The sequence below is a fragment of the Eumetopias jubatus genome, unplaced genomic scaffold (genome assembly GCF_037043125.1).
Source record: "Eumetopias jubatus isolate StellerSeaLion01/CBP00866 unplaced genomic scaffold, mEumJub1_p1.0 scaffold_8, whole genome shotgun sequence".
In the NCBI taxonomy this organism is placed as follows: Eukaryota; Metazoa; Chordata; class Mammalia; order Carnivora; family Otariidae; genus Eumetopias; species Eumetopias jubatus.
Window position 1 is genome coordinate 97,082,626 of NW_028274814.1, and position 17,277 is coordinate 97,099,902.

At 40.7% G+C, this 17,277-nt stretch overlaps 1 protein-coding gene across 3 annotated transcripts in view; it reads left to right on the forward strand.

Annotated features, from left to right (window-relative positions):
- Positions 1 to 12,028: 12,028 nt before the first annotated feature.
- Positions 12,029 to 17,277, forward strand: part of LGR5 (leucine rich repeat containing G protein-coupled receptor 5) — a 123,806-nt gene continuing 118,557 nt past the window's right edge. For all 3 annotated transcript variants that reach the window (XM_028111034.2, XM_088025638.1, XM_088025640.1), the window contains exon 1: positions 12,029 to 12,240. In XM_028111034.2, coding sequence (XP_027966835.1) covers positions 12,029 to 12,240 — 212 coding nt within the window. The remainder of the gene's footprint in view (positions 12,241 to 17,277) is intronic.

The window sequence follows — 17,277 nt, forward strand, 5'->3', positions numbered from 1 at the left end:
ACAGAATGAAACAATCTATTTCTTCTTCCTAGAACCTCGGCAAAATAGCCAAGAGGGAAAGAAGTCACAGAATATGTGAAATTCCCTCACAAGTTCTTTATTAACGACATTTATTTTGGATTTTCATATTTGGTTTTTGTTTTTATTATCCTCTAGTACTTCAAAAAATTCTGATCCTTATAAAAAATGCTATCCTAGAGCTCTGGCCAATAAACTGGCATAAGATTCCTCTGTTCTACTAGCCAGAAGTATTAACTAAATATTATTATTAGAATAAATGTTTTCTTTCACTATTCTAAATTTACCAATTAAGGACATGCTCTTTCTAATACTCTTCTGCATACACCTTTTAAATTATTTCTGTTGTCTTACCCACATTATGTAAAATAAACAAAAATTTTACATTTTAAATGGCTTTTGGTGAAAAATTTTACCTACTTCAACAGTTTCTAAGGAAAGACAAATTAATTTTAAAAATTATATTAATTCCATTTTCCATTTACACTTTATAATAAACTAAATTGTTTCTTTTTTTTCTTTTCAAAGTGGTCCCTTCTTTTGGATTTCTCTCCATTTCCAAGGTCTGTGATATTCACTTTTTTTTTCTTTGTAACTAATACACCTATTCCTCTGAAAGAAGACTTGCCAGATTTTTGCCACATGTTCTGTTTTGGGTTACGAGCACAGGCTCTCGGTGTGAAGGTTGAAAAGCATTTGGAAATGGAATAAAAGCATGTTGTCAAATGTTTTGAATTTCATGGAAAAATACAACCTTTTCGACATCTTATATATAGACAAATCACAGTACAAAACATTAGAAGTCAACATTTGTGTCAATTAAAAATTGTCTGAGGGGCGCCTGGGTGGCTCGGCCGTTAAGCGTCTGCCTTCGGCTCAGGTCACGATCCCAGGGTCCTGGGATCGAGCCCCACATCAGGCTCCCTGCTCGGCAGGAAGCCTGCTTCTCCCTCTCCCACTCCCCCTGCTTGTGTTCCCTCTCTCACTGTGTCTATCTCTGTCAAATAAATAAATAAAATCTTTAAAAAAAAAATTGACTGCCTGAGGTGAAGGGGCACTAGAGTGGTCACTCAAGATTTTTTAACACTCTGTAGAAAACACTGTTCTTATTCTTGAAAGATTTCAACTTAGTAAGTATCTAAGGAAATTCAGCTACTCAACATAGCTACCTGTCTCCATGCTGAAGACAACACACCCACCTTTTACAACGCTCAAAGCAGCCTCAAAATTAAGGTGTAAAAACCCCATTTATCAATATGATTCCTTGCTCCATTTTCTTTGTCCACTTGCTGCTAGAATAAACTTGCAACCAACAAGCCACCACCACAATTTTACAGCTTCATGAGCAATGGAAAAATAAAAAGAAAGAGAAAAAACATGCCTAATAAAAAAGGCAGATAAAAAGTAAAACTGTACCCCCACTAATTGAGAAACATAATAATTGTGTTAATGTTTGGTGTTCACTTCATCTGTCCATGAGAAGGACTGCTAAGCAAATTAATGGTATAAAAATCATTCTAAGGAATGTAGCTCATTTTTGCATGAGATTTTATTTTATTCTTTCACTGGTAAATCTTGTTTCTCAAAAAGATCATTCATGACACTCAGGTCAGTTTGTAAACAAATATTTGTGTGTGTCTGTTTTTAATCATTGTCTGTGACTCCCACTAGACCACTAGCTTCAGGAGGCCAGATTTCTGTTCTACTCTGCATTGTATGTTCAGTGCCAAACACAGTGCCAAGCCCAGAGTAAGTTCTCAATAAATATTTATTCAACAAATAAATAATTGTCCCTTTTATAGCACTCCGTGCCTAGCATACTTGAGTCCCTAATAGTGGCTAATAAATTCTTACTGAATTGCATTAAGAGGATAGTCTTGAGGGAGGTGGTTTTGGAATTACAAATTTATTCATTAAAATACTGAAATAATAATTGGAAGTCATTTGTAACTTTCCCTCAGGCATATGCTTAATTTGACATAATTTTGTTAAACCCAATTCCTGTTGCAGTTTTCTTTTCTATTCGTGCCCTAAATTATTAAATGCATCTCTTTTTCTTTTCAGCAAAACACATGACTCATACTTTTCTTTCCCTCAAATAAATTATCCCTCCAAGTTTTCAAAATTATTAGAGGGTGTACTTATATCCAATTTCCATTGATTAGTAATTAGTCTTGATGTTGAAAAACTAGGAGAATTTAAATGTAGCTACAGACTATTATCAACCAACCAGGTACTAGTTGCTTTATAGCTATATTTACTCTGAATATTCTTCCTGATTAAGTAACTGAAGAAAACCTTGTTTCAAACCATGTAGATGAAGCCTTAGTGTTCCACTGACGCCTGCTCATGCCAACTATGATGTACCTTTCAACAGACAAAAATGCCCATAGTATCTGACGATGCGCCTCCCCACCATTCCAGCCACAGCCTCTCTGGGCTTCCTTCCCATGTCTTCTTTTAACCACTCCTTCTTGGTTTCTGCCAACTCCTCTTCCTGACTTCACCTCTAAGTGTTGCTAGTCCTCAGATTTGTTTTCTCTTTTCCTTCCGTCTGGGAAGCAGCATAAAGTAGGGCCTAACAATAGCCTGCTTGCGGTCAAATCCCAGATCTAACACTTTCTACTGTGTGATCTTGGGCCTCAGTTCCTTCAACTATGAAATGGGGGTTTCTATAAAGTGGGGATGTTAACAGTACCTCTCTCGTTGGGTTGTTAGGAGGATTAAATGAGATAATATCTAAAAATGCTTAGAACAGTTCCTGATGAGTAGTTAGTGCTCAACAAAGTTTAGATGTTTATCTACAGTCTCTTTGTCCATCATTTCATCAGTTCCCACACTTATATCCATCATCTTTCAATGACAGTATCAACCACGACCACCTCACGAACTGAATTCCCAAACGTAAGACATCTACCCCTGCCTTCTCTCTGAAGCACCAGCCTGAATACCCAACTGAGGCTTGGGCCACTCAAGCTCAACACATCCAAATCTGGACTCTTCCCCAAATCTGCTCATTTTCAAATAGCACCACCTTTCTCCCGGTCAGCTTGGAAACTTCTCTATTTTTGCATTCTAGTTGGTATACTGGCACAGAAGAGTGCTCAGTGAATATACACTGAGCCAGTGGTCCTTCTGCCACCTTCTCCCCTCAGTGAGCCCCCCGCCTGGCTGCCCAGGTAAACCTCCTAAAGAATAGGTCCTTCACTACACTTCTTGTACTCCTCTTGTAACTGACTCACCAAACATTTATAGAATGCCTTAGGAAACTATATTATGACCCACAATATAAAAAGGATTAAGAAGAAAGACATTTTATAAAAATAAATATTAAAACAGATTACTACGGTAATATATGAAGCTCAGTACCACCAAAAAAATCCAGGGGGGGTACATTATACCTTCAAAATGCATCAAATTTCAGTCACAGTGTGACTGGAAAAGCTTAAGTACAATAAAGAACTTCAGAAAAAATTTACCAAAAATATTTGCCACTGTAATTGATTAGGATACACAGTTCCTGAGTTTTTGGTTTTTAGAGCCCTGCATCCAGTCTATCACTGGGAGAAAGCAATATAGAGAGGCCATTGCATCAAGCCTGTGATCAAGAATTTATGTCCGGCTCAAATCAAAGAGTCCACATCAAGAAAGATTTGAAGCTGCAAAAGTACACGTTATAGACCCTGGCATGATTTTGGGAACTTTTCTCAACTGCAAACTCAACATATCCAGAGTTAAATTTACGATCTTCTTTTCAAAGCCCACTCCCTTTCCAGGGCTCAGAAGCATGGCTCCAGAGTCCAGTAGACCACAAATTCAATGTCAACTCTGCCACTTATTGGCAGAGTGACTCTGGAAAGTTATTTAGTTTCTCTGAGCCTCATTTTCTTTATTTGTTTAAGAGGGTAATAATATTTACCCTACAGGTTGAGAGGAATAAATGAGAAAAAGAATGTGTTTAAGTCACTTAGCCCAGCACCCAGCACAAATAAGGACTCAAGAATGGTAACAGTATTTTGCAGTAAACAATCACCATCTACCCAATCTCCCAGGTTAGTGACAACAGAGATGTTACGGCTGTTCTGTTCCCTGGAGTTACCACAATCATCAAGTTCTACCAATTCTGCCCCAGAAATATCCCAGAAATCTAACCCCTGCCTCCTCCCATGTCTACTACTATATACTGACTGTTGCCTCCTGCTCAAATCTGCATACTCCAATCAGTGGTAACTCCCAATGCCTGCTTCTACCACTCATCTCTGACTTCTCCAACAGTGCCCTGTGTAGACACTAACATTCTCTTTTCCCAAAGATGAAATATGACGATGTCATTCCCCTGCAGTAAGCTGCCTGGGCCCCTGGTTGCACCAGGATCAAGCCCGAGCTTACTAAGATGGCATTTAGCACCCTCCTCTCACAAACCCCCTGCGTTGGTGGATCTCTCCAGCTTTACCTTATGCCAGTCTCCCAAGCCTCACATGTGTTCACCCTAAGCTAGACCACCCTAACCATCATCTAAAGATTACATTTTATCCCCATCCAACTCCCAAGGATATCCTTCTGCTCCTCTTCACTTAACAAATTCCTGGTGCCCTTGTCTGTGAAGCCTTTCTCCGAGGCAAACTTAGTTGCCCCTCCTTTTTACCCTAACTGCATTTTTTTTTGTCCCTGGATATTACATCCTGCATTTTAATGATCTGTTTTCCATGTCTGTCTTCTCAACTTAATGGTAAATTATTTGAAAGCAGGTGCCATATGTATTTATCCCCCATTCCCAGTGCTGGGCATCTATCCCATATGCAAGAGTTGCTTTTGATTAAATAGATTCTAATTAAAACTAGGAACTGAGGCTTTACTAAAACTGAAAACAGGTACACTAAATGTAATTCAGACAGTTTCACTAGCAAATATTCCTAACCAAGGTGAACTCAAAATTTCACGATATGTTCTACTCTCATGTGAAACCACATTCAAAGTACTCATGTCATTAGCAAAAGAAAAAAAAAGTGAAAGACCTATTTGCCACTTTCTATCCTACCATCTCTACAGAGTTGAACAGACTTTCGTGAGGAGAAAACTCCTAAGAGTTCAGAAACTCTTACTTTCCAACCATGGAAAGTCCCTTATTGTTACAATATATTAAGTGCTCACTGCATGCAAAGCTCTGTAATGCATTAGCCCTCGTTCTACTAACAGTTGTACAAATTTGGTAGATACTATTTATTTGTCCTCACCTTGCAGATAAAGAAACTGGTCCTCAGAGATGAACTTGCTCCAAGTCCCACAGGTTGTAAATGACAGAACAGAGATTTGAACCCTGGTCTCTGAGAATCCAAAACCCACACTGTGCCGCTGCCCTTCTCGTAGGTGACCCAACCAATGACCCTCATGCTATTCTGCCCACTCCCAGCAATCCTGGCTAGCAGTTAGGGAGAAAATGGGAGTGGGAAAAACAGAGAGACTGTAAACAAAGGAGAGTGAAGGTTAATAAGGAAATGAAGGGGATCGTCTTTTAGAAAATATATATTTCTTGAAAGTGCAGTGAGACTTCTTTCTGCCAAGTACCAATCTAAAATCTATGCAAAAGAAGAAAAATCTATGAAACTTAAAATCAAAATGTTAGTCCTCGTTAAAGAAAAATTAAAACAAACAGGCTCATTTTATTAATCCACAAACCTAACAACACTCAACAAAAGGTTTCTGTAAATTTTAATTGCAGCAATCTGGACAATGTTTTATTATGACTCATTTAGTTGAACCACAATGTTTGTGCAATATATTTTGCCCTGCTTTATGAGATTGTAATTGCAGTGAAATGCTACTATGCATACTCAATTAAAATACACCAGACTTATCAAAATAAAGCATTTTGGGGAAACGGCGTTCTCTGTATTTATTTTACTTTACAAATCCTGCAAATCCATAAATTTGTTCTTCTAGGTAAGCTCTACAATTTCTTCTCCTTTTACTATTTCTAACATCTCTGGTTTTGCTTTCCTGAAATATGCTTACCAACCGTTATTTATTCTCCAGTGTTTGAGAGAGCTAACTCCTAATATATAGAATGTTTTCTACCAGCCATTTCCCAAATACTCGCCCAGAGCAGAGACAGGAGGTTCTGCCCGGTACTCTGCAAAGGGCAATGTGGTCAGTGAGGGCCACTCACTCCCCTGAGCGACTTCCTTTCTCCTCTGAGTCTTGTTCTTGATGGTACGGGTTCTCACATGCCTTTTTTGTCTTTCTTTTTCCTCTGAAAATTGTTTATGAAATAAATATTCCAAATATAAATACATATAGGTCCATAATCCCTTTGCCAAAAACGTCAGGGTCAGAGAGGTCGCCAAATGCAGAATTTTGGAAGATTTAAAAACTAAACCCCATATAGTACATAAAACTCCCAGTGGAAGCCCGGTTAGCACCCTGCAATCAAGGACATCAATATTTCTGGGCAAACTGAGTGAAGATTAACAGGAAATGTAAGAAAGAGAGACTTGCATCCATTAGGTTCAGATTGTGCCACCAAATTTGTTTCAGAAAACCTTTCTCTTTGCAGAGCTCTTGGGATTTCAGAATTGCAGATGAGGAGTTGTAGATCTGTATATACTCCAGCAACAGGCCTTGGGGGAAGCAGTTCTGGGAATAGGAACCTATTAGCACCTCATCATTTTGGAGTAAGGCCTATGCTCTGTCTGAGCCCTGCCATTTAAATATGAGCATGTGGACACGGTAGATGGTTAAAAATCCAAAAAGTATACTTCTAAAAAGACCAGGAAAGGATCCATCATATTGGGCATATGGAAAAGTTTGTCCAGATGTTAAGGTAATATTTGGCAGAATTAAATAAAGTGTGTGAATAAGCAGTAAGATCATTTAATTTGAAGTATTTTGTTATCTTTTTCTCATTTATTTTACTCTTCGTTTGAAAAGAAAACCTCCCCCTGTTTCACATGTGAGTTTGATTGGACATATGTTCTCAGGAAGCCCACCACATACCAGTAGAACCATGTTCATTATCATACATGAAATAAGACAAGAGAATCAAAATGAGCTAAAGAATCGATAATATAGCACTGTCCTTTCTTTTTAGCATGTTGTGAACATGTGGATATATTTAAAGGTTTCTTTATGTTGGATAATATCAAAGACAGATCCACTTGATTTTGTATAACAGGCTATTTCAAAGTAATGAACTAGCTGAACTAATGCTTTCTTGCAAAATAAATAATTCTGAAAGAAAATAGATCTTTATTCTTAAATCCTCCTCCCTTCTCAATTAATTAGATTTTGTTGGTGAAAGGAAGTTAAGAAATTCAGCATAAGCCTGATTAAATCATGAATGTAAAATGAGCAGGGCAAATAATGGGCTCTATACTCTTTCAAACAAGTTAAATAAGTCCATAATAGCCCACCAGTTGTGTAAACACTATTTCACTATACTTGTAAAAGAAATATTGACTTACCTGTTAACTAAAATTATCCTGGCATGATTCAACTAAGCTTATTAGTAATTCTTGTGGTGTACATGAATGTTTTTAGTGGTGGACTTTTATCAAAGATTAAAGAATTAGGAAATCATCCATTTAGCAAGCCCAGAAAGTAGACACGTACCAGATTGCACTTTACCAGAATCAATTTTAGGCACTTGCAATCAGAGTCTGAGAAGCAATAAGTGATTTAAACTCTGGCATGAGATCTTCCATTACATACCGGCTCGTTAACACTGAGATACCTTCCAAAATCATAAATAAGAACATTTCACCCAGACAAAATACTAAATGAATCTGCTTTAGCCTACTAGCCTTACTATCACAAGTAAAAGTATTGTTGTTTTGCTCTGACATCTCACCAGAATGTATTCCTGTGAGTTATCAAGAGAAAACAGAAATGCATATATTTAAGAGGAAAAGCTTGAATATATACTTGCCCCTACTCTTCACACAAAAAGCCACCATTCTCTGTTCCAACTGGTTCCACTGCAGTCCAAAAGACTATACTTTTCTTTTTTTAAAAAAAATGTGATGGGGTCCCTGGCTAGCCTCAGTTGGTAGAGCATGCAACTCTTGATCTTGGGGTTGTAAGTTCAAGCCCCACACTGAATGTAGAGATTACTTAAAAATAAAATCTTTAAAAAATTAAAATTTTTTAAAAATGTGAATTTCTTTCTCAATGAAATGACTGACAGTAAACCCAAGATCTTATCCAGTTTAAGTCTGTGTGTGTGTGTGTGTGTGTGTGTGTGTGTGTGTGTGTGTGTGTGTGTGTTGAGGGTGGGAGTGGTAGTGCTTAGAATTCTCAAGGGATTTGGGAAAGAACTTAAAGTCTTAAGACTCAAGTTAGAATTTTAGTTCTATCACTGACTTGCTGGTCTCCATTAGGAAAACCACTTGCATTTCCTATTCTTAAAATTGGGGTAAGAATAATATCTATCTCTTAAAGTTGTTAAGAGGACCCAGTGAGGATATGAATGTATAAAGAGCTGAGTCGATGCTGATGGTCATTATAATGCAATTTGAGAACCTGATCTTATAAATTAAATGGTATTTGCCACATAACAGACAGACTACTCCTCAGTGTCCTTACTAGAATTTTTTTTTTTTTAGTGTGCAAGGAATCTGATTTGCCATATTCTCATCTTTATTAGTTCAGATAAAATGACTAACATACATGCATTCAGGCAATACAATTACCATTAGCCAAATCATTCCTATTCTCAACCTATATGATTTCTATCTTTTAAGGTCTACAAGACCTTGGGGGTTCATCTGGTCACTCTTAAATGTCCACACTTCCTGACCTTTCAGGTTTTTACAGAGCATTCTTGACTGTAGTTGATCACAACTAAATCCTCACTCACTACCTCAAACAAAACAAAACAAAATTGATTGGTTCACCAATTTGGAGGTGATGGGTAGAAATAGTCTTAGATCCAGGTGTTTAAAAGATGACCCTAGGACTTTGCTTCTCTCTTTACTAATGCTAATAATGTCCGGTAAGTTTTCTCTACAGCAGAATAACAGCACCCCTGACCCTAATTTTCCTTGTGCTTACAACTCAAGAAGCCAGAGAAGATCTTCTCACCCCAGGGTCTATGACAATCCCTCAAACAGATTCAGATTTCATTGCTTGGGTCATATACCTGCCCAGGGGCAGGTAGGTAGAACCACACGATAGCCCCCCCAGAATCAGTTAAAGGTTCCCAAGAAGTGTGGAGTGTTCCCACCACAAGGAGACAGGAGAAACGTTGGCATGCAGATAGACAGGTAGATAGACAGACAGATAGATAACAGATGCTCAATATACCTGGCTTCATTCAACACAGCTGTCTACCCCCATTTAACTGAATCGGAAATCCCTCTACTCTACATGAATTTATTAACAAGCTTTAAGTCCTGAGAAGAGGAGGAAAGGCACTAACACAGATTTGAAAATCTATTCTGCTCTAGGCCGAGTTCCAGACATTTCCACATGTAGAACAACGTAGGTGAATAATTACCCGCCCTTTACAGAGAAGGTAGCTGAGACAGGTGGGCTCATTCTGTGCCTCTGATCAAATTGCCTGAAACTGGCAGAACCTACATTCAAATCTGGTTCTGCCCGATTCATTCTACAACTAAAGTGTTATGCTCTTTTCAACAACCCTGAAGTCAAGAAAGTATTGCCAAAAGTTTTTAGGCAGGCGGTGGACACGACCATATTTGGATGCCTGTGTTGATAAATCAATCAGTCAGTAAATATTTGTTAGGTTTGGGGTCACTACCGTGAGCTTCAGTCCTACAGGTAAAGATAAGACAAGTCCCTGTCTCCAAAGTTGTCACAATAAAGTTGGCAAAACAAAACAAATATGCTTTCCAGAAAACCTCAGAACTAAATTTTGTGGTATTTACAACATACCGTTCAGTGAGATTCATCTTCCGTGGGATTCCCCTTTAGACTACAAGCTCCATGCAGAGAGCTAACTTGCCCCTCAGGTCACTGCTGCATCATGATCATCGTTGTTCTACAAACAGTGGTTGCTTGATGATTAATGCAGACTGCGGTCATGGGAGGTTTCATAAAAAGAATAAATCTTGAGTTGCACTTACAAAATAAGTAATCTGGGGAAAGAAAAAGTGGGAATGAAAATAGGCAATTAGTAGGCATTCTATACATGTGGAAGGAATGGCTGGGAGAAACAATAATGTGGGAATGAGCAAAGTGATGGTAGGGGATGTGGTGTGCATAGGGATAAGTGAAGAAACAGTCCAGAACCAGGCACTGCACTAATGTCCAGAAACCAGGCTTAACTCACAGTTTTCAGCAGCCTCTGTCAAATTTTCCAGTATCTCTGGGCCACACAGTTCCTTTATTTGCAAAACGAGGAGGATGGAGTTTCTAATTCTTTGCCACTCTACCCCTCCATCTAAGCCAGAGAATCACAAACTTGTGAATGATGGGATTCACCCAAGAAAAGGACATGTTCAGAATACTCATTTAGGTCCAGGTACCTATATTAATCATAAAAGCCCCACAGGTGATCAGCCAGTTGTGGGGATCACTCCTTCAATGAAATATACCTAACAAAAAAGAAAAAGAACTCCCCAATGGTGAAATTCTGAAGTTTATACGGGAAATTCGGTGGGAAAGGCTAAGTGGAAGAAGACTAAGAGAGGCCTTGGGAGCCAAAGGGGTTCTCCACCTTCATGAAACAAGGAGGCATTGTACCCCAGAGAGAAAACTGTGCATTTTTGTGAGTTGATGTGACAGGCTTGGGCTGTCACCTCTTTCAGCCACTCTGTCTCGGGTCTGGAGACGTTTGACTTGTTCCCACTGAGGCTGTCTCTCCAAGAAAGCCCTACGTCCTTCTCCTCCTTTCTCCCCTAGTTTCACCCTAGGGCACTTGCTGAAGAGTGTGAGAAGACACATTCTGCACTGGTACTCGGCAAAGGTTCTCCCAGAGCCCGGTGCCTCTTGCCTGGGGGGACGGGGGTGGGGGGGGCTGCACTAGAGAACCCTAGGGGCGCTTGGCAAGAAAAGGCCCCTCCCTGAACAAAAGCAAACAGCCATCTGTCTGTCCGTCCGGTATTGTTCTAACTAAAGGTGACTTTCCAGGGGATCCTGAAACACTTCAAAAAAATAGACTTCGACTTCTCACCCCAAAAGTTAGGAAGGCAGAATTGCAGTACTTGCTCACGAGCCGTATTTATTTAGCCATTAACCTGGCACTTTGATTTTAAGGCAAAAGCGAGCTAGACAGTGTGCTGTGAGGTAAAGATCAAAAAGGCCACCCATCGTTCGCCCGGGAAAGCCTGCCTCCTTACCCTGATAACTTTAACTATTTTTCTGGGTTGAATTTTAGTCTTTTTTTTTTTTAATCACTCCATGTATTCCATCCATTATTTGAAGTGGGCTTGGAGGAAGCGTGCTGCGTCCTTCGGTCTCTGCGCAGCCGTGTGTGTCCCTCTGGCAGGTCCCTTTCGGCTCTCGGCTCTGGGTCGCCACGACGCAAAGGGGAATGAGGGTGGGGGGTCGCCCGGCCCTCACACGGTGCTGAGCGCCGGAATCCGCCCGGCGGCGGCCCAGCCCGAGGGCCAAGAGCTCGCCGGCACCTCCCGCCGCCAGCAGCCTCCCAGCCCGCGATCGGGAAAGGAGGGAGGGGGCCGGAGGAGGGAAAGTGCGGCCGGGCGGGGGGTGCCTGGGAAGCCGGGCTGCGCTGACGTCACTGGGCGCGCAATTCGGGCTGGAGCGCTTTAAAAAACAAGCGTGCGAGCGGAGATGCTGCTCCATACCGAGCAGGCGGCCTGCAGCAGCAACGCTCTCTGCCCCTGCGGCGGCTGCAGCCAGGGCCGCTCCCGAGGCCCGCGTGGCTGCAACGGGCACGGCCCGGCCCCGCGGCGCTTCTCCTCTGTGCCCCCGCCGTGGGGCAGGAGCGCGGCGCCCAGCGCTGCAGGCAAGCGCTAAGCGGCCGAGGCCCGCGGCACCCAGGACGCTGCCCTCCGACCGCGGCTTGCTCCAGGCACCCTGCCAGGGCACCATGGACACCTCCCCGGTCGGCGTGCTCCTGTCCTTGCCCGTCCTGCTGCAGCTGGCGGCCGTGGACGGTTCGCCGAGGCCCGGCGCGCTGCTGCGGGGGTGCCCCGCGCACTGTCAGTGCGAGCCCGACGGCAGGATGCTGCTCAGGGTGGACTGCTCGGACCTGGGGCTCTCGGAGCTGCCCGCCAACCTCAGCGTCTTCACCTCCTACCTGTAAGTGCGCGCCGCTCGGCTCCGGGAAGGGGGCAAATCGGGGGAGACCAGCCTGGGGGTCTGGAAGGGACCGGGCGAGTTTGCAGAGGGCATCTTGGACCGACGTGTTTGGGCCCCAGAGGAATGCACGTGTCTCAGGGGGAGAACAAGCGCACTTTTCCGGCCCGCAGAGAAAAGGCTTCAAGTGCAAGCCCCAGAAAGCGCTAGTGCGTCGCAGCCTTCCAGTGCAGCTCGAGGCTGGTCGCGGGGCTCCCGGTTGTAACCATTTGCTTCCAGTGTGGGCATTTGCGCCCCTGAGCCTGGAACCTAAGGGCGGGCTGCCCAATTGATCCTTGCGCCAACCTCCCCTCCGCGTCCAGCCGCGTTCCACGAAGACACTGGCTGTACAAAGTTTTCCCAAAAGAGAACTCCAACTTGCCCAGCCCCAAAGGAACTTACTCTGCATCCCTTGCACGGACGTGTGATGTAAACTTTTTCTTTTCTTCTTTTCTTGATCTTTCTTTCTTTCTTTTTCTTTCTTTTTTTCTTTCAATGAAGTGATTAAAATGTAGCAACCACAAACCCTGATTAGAGCTGCCAGAACGTTATCTTTACCTTTGGCTGCCCGAGCCGCCCTTTGAAGTGCCCGCGGCCACGGTGTAATCTTTAACCATCTCCTCCTCCCTGGGAGGAAAAGGGAAGTGGGCTGAAGGCGGCGGGGCTGGTAAACAGCCACGCCGACTACCCAGAGGAGCCCCGAAGCTCTCTGTCATCCCTCGGGGATCCTCCTCCCCCACCACAGCCTCCAAAGCCCCAACCGCGAAGACCAGGTCGCGGCTCATTTCATAATTTTGTCTCTGGAAAACGGAGGCCCGAAGGATAACAGGTGGTTGGGTGGATGAGGTGACCCAGGGGGAACCCGATTCTCCGGGACCAAGGCGACTACTTCCCCCAAACCCATGGAGTGTCTACGGCTCGGTTCCTTCGGGCAGAGAGAGACCAGTGTCAGAGCCACTCTGAAAAAGGGGTCACGAGGTGGTCACAAGGTGACACGTTTAGGTTTTAATTCGAGCCACTGCCGTGAGCCCACCCCAAGCCCACGCAATGCCAGTTTCGGCTTCTCTGGTGTACCTTGGCAGGAGCGAGTTAAGATGTTTGTGTGAACTCGTTCTTTCCTCTGTTTCGTTGTTTTCTGGAGAAAAGAAACATGAAGAGGCTTGTACAACGCCTTCCACTAGATAGTGATTCTTTTTCTAGAGACAGAGTAAGACAAAAAAAAAATTTTATTTGCTTTAATATTGCGTTGAAATTCAGAGGGCACCATCCTGCTAGATTTTAGTGTTCATAGATGGCAGTCCCCTTCTCATCTACCATAAAACTATTTTGGGTGCTTTTCTTTACTTGAAAAGATTATAGAATTATTTTTTCCCCACCAGGTTTTCCTCCAGTTACACTCATTGCATGTTTACAGTGGTGGAAATGACCATTCTCTAAGAATTCACATTTCTTCTTCCTCAACAGCTGTCTGTACTACAAAGTGAAATGCTCATCCCCAGCCTCTGGTTTAAATGCTAAACTCATTGTTTCAAGAATCATGTGGTCTTCTCTATAGTGAATTTTTGAGAGCAGTTTGGCAACTGCACTTAAGAGCCTGGAACTATTCTTCCCCATCACCCTGAAGAAATTGATTAGATACAAGGGAGGTGTGCAATCCCCCCAAACACTGATCAATTTTAATCATGCACTTGTCATAAGACATGTTTAAGAATACAGAAAATAAACTTATGAGTAGTGTCAGAATGCTTTTTTTTTCCCACTTGAAAGAATGAACATTTGTTAGGCTTCTGTTACTAAAAGTTGGCATCAAATGCTGTTTCAGATTATTTCCCACATACCTCAAATGCATTTAACTGTGTCCTCCCTGTGTGAGGAGATCTTACTGCCGGGGGTCCTTATCTATCTATCATTATAGATAACCCCTCGGAGTTAAGATAGCATTAGGAAGTTAATTGTCATCTTTTTCTCATGCTGTTTAATGACAGCCTTACTCTGGCCTAGGGGGAAATTTTCTCAGTGCCCTATAAAATTTTAATCTCGAAGTGTCTGAAAAGTGTCACAGTGAATGTTAAATACTTGCTTCTTGTGGCTAACATGTCAGGCGCCATGAGTTGCTGAAATCAGTCCTGAAGTAAATAACCAAACTGATATTCCTCATGAGGTGTAGTTTCAGAATTTGGTCTCCTTATAGAGTACAAAATGTCAGGAGCCACGGGATGCCCTTTCTTGGGGCGGGATCAGAGTTTGAGGAGTTGAGGGGCTTGGAGTTTTTTGGGTTTTGTTTTTACAACCACAGGAACTCTGTGCAGACATTAAGGGTAGATGGTGCCCTCTTTTGGTTACACCTAGAATTATCTGGCCATTTCTGCCTTCACTTGTGCACTCCTAACCTAAAAGAGAAATTTTTATTTACTCATATTCAAATAAATGTATTGTACAGGTTTCCTTATTTTAAGAAATAACTTCCCTTTGCTCTTGAAAGAAACCACGAAATTATAGCCCCGTACCGCTGGGGCCCCGTCGTAATTAAGCTTTGGCGAGAACATCAAACTGTGCCAAGGACTGACGTGGGTAAAAAGCCAGACTACTATCTTTTATTGTTTGTAGTAGGTTATCACCATTTATTTGAATCAAAATATTATCTCTTAATCTTCCTCCCCTACCCACAAAAGAACAAGCATTTAATTTTCTTCAAACAGATTGATGATGGCAAGTTGCAGCTGGACACATTTGGCAAATGGATTTGCCATCATCTGATAGCTGGCTAGTCAGACTGATAGGTAAAGGTTTCCTGAACCTCTTCATATAAGGCAAGAGCTATTTATGGGAAGTTTTATAATCTTTGTTCCCCCAGAAAAGCTGAATCTTAAGCCAGTCTAAATATTAATATTAATTCTCTTTTCTTACTGAACTGCATTCCCCAGTAGATCTGTAATTGGACCACTGAACATGGTGGAAACACTGGAAAATCTCAATCTTAATCTTCTCTTTCTCTCTCTCTCTCTCTTCCAGTCGTTTTGGGCTCTGATTTCACAAAACAATAAATAGGCTAACAAAGCTCCCTTTGCATTAAAATAAGGAAAACACTAAAGTTGAGACATAAAAGCAGGCAGTAATTGTTTGCAATGTTTAATACATCTCAATCTACCAGTAATGATCTGTCAGAAATAAAGTAGCTCTAGCAGATAATCTTATTCTAGGTAAATTATTTTAATGCATGAAATGTGGACATTTTTTGCTAATTGGGTCTTAAAAATAATTTCCCCATGCTACTTAGATGTGCCTTTCATCCAGTTAGTGTGGCATCCAGATAGAAAAACTAAATCCTTATGAACATCCTAATATAGTTTTAGTATAGAAAATATACTTTTCTTTATTGATCTAGAACAGCCATTTTATTTTTAAATGAACACTGAGTTTTTCCCTGCTATTGCTTGAAGACATAAACATTTCATCCACAAGCAAATTCATGAACCAAAGGAACCAGGAGAATGAATTTTTTTTTTAAATTTTTGTGTAGCTTGCTTACTTTTCCATATGTAACTTTATAACAAAATTTAATTTTACACATAGTTAGCAAAACTGGTATTAATAAAAACTGATCAAAACCCTCAATTATAACTAATTAAGTATGGCCCTGGTGTCATACATATGTTTTAAGCATTTAAGATGCAGTTTCAAAATTAAAGAATATTTTTAGAATCTTCTTTGAAATGGTTTAATATATTTCTGCTTCCCTGCAAGCAAAGAAAAGTATTTTAAATCAAGGAAAATGTTTGTAGTTTAGAAATGGTTACAAAAGCCTTTAGCTGTTATAACAGTCTTAAAATTTAAATCAATTGCTAAATGTATGCAGTTTGCTCCACAGACTGCTCTCAAAATTTGTTGAAAATAGAATGATTCAATGACTTTTCTTCATTTTAAAGAAGTTCTTTCTTTTTCTCCAGGATTCCCAGGGTTGTTTTAGTAGTGTTTTTGATATGGGGGCAATTACTGAAACTCATTGACTAAATTATTCCGAGTGATTTTTTTTTTTTTAAGCAGTGGTTCTGATTCAAACAATTTTGTGGCATAGATTTAAAGTAAATATTTTATTGAATATGATCAACATGTGCATGACAGAGTTTGTGTGAGAAGAATGAAGTTTTACATATAAGAAATATGATCTTCAATCAGATCTTCAATCCTTTCTTGTCCTTATGTGTTTTCTTCAAAGTAAAGGAGCTTTGATAACAATCACAAATTAGAAGATTGGAATTAAAAAGAAGAACCCATTTGTAGTTAAATAAAATGTATTTCGATAATGGAACCATTCCCACTTGGATGTGTTTGAAGAAGTTCAAAAACACTAAGCTGGTCTATGATTTCTCAGAGTTAAATTTTTTAACTGAACTGTTTGATTTTTTTTTTTAATTTCCAAGGCATCTGTCAAAGGCATAGAAATAGTACCCATGTAAGCAATTAACCCCAAAAAGCTGTCATATAATTAAAGACATTGCAGAATATTTGTAGTTTTATAACTGATACCTAATAACTACTGACCTTAGTAAACCATTTTTTATGTTTTTTCTATTAAACTCATACATGTAAGTCGTTTTAGCTATAAACTGAAGTATGTTTCCAATTAATCCAAATCATATGCCATATGATAGAAATGAAAAACAGTAGTGAGCTCTGCATTGAGCAATTCTGTGGAGTAATTTTTTGTTTTTGTTCAGTTATTTATATAAATTTAGAATAATGCTAAATGGTACATTTCCTCATAAATACCCCACAAGTGGATATTTCTGGCAAATTGAATTCTTCTTGAGAAGGCAGATTCCTTCCTATGAGATTCAACCTCTTCACTCCTGTTGCAATGCTTTCCTTTACAGAGTCTCATTTTATAGCACAAAGATGAATCAGACTTGCATCAGAGCCACAACTGATATATTACATACCAAAGAAAACAAGCTGATTATCTAGTCCTATTGCTATTTTTGATGTCTCTTAGCAGAATTT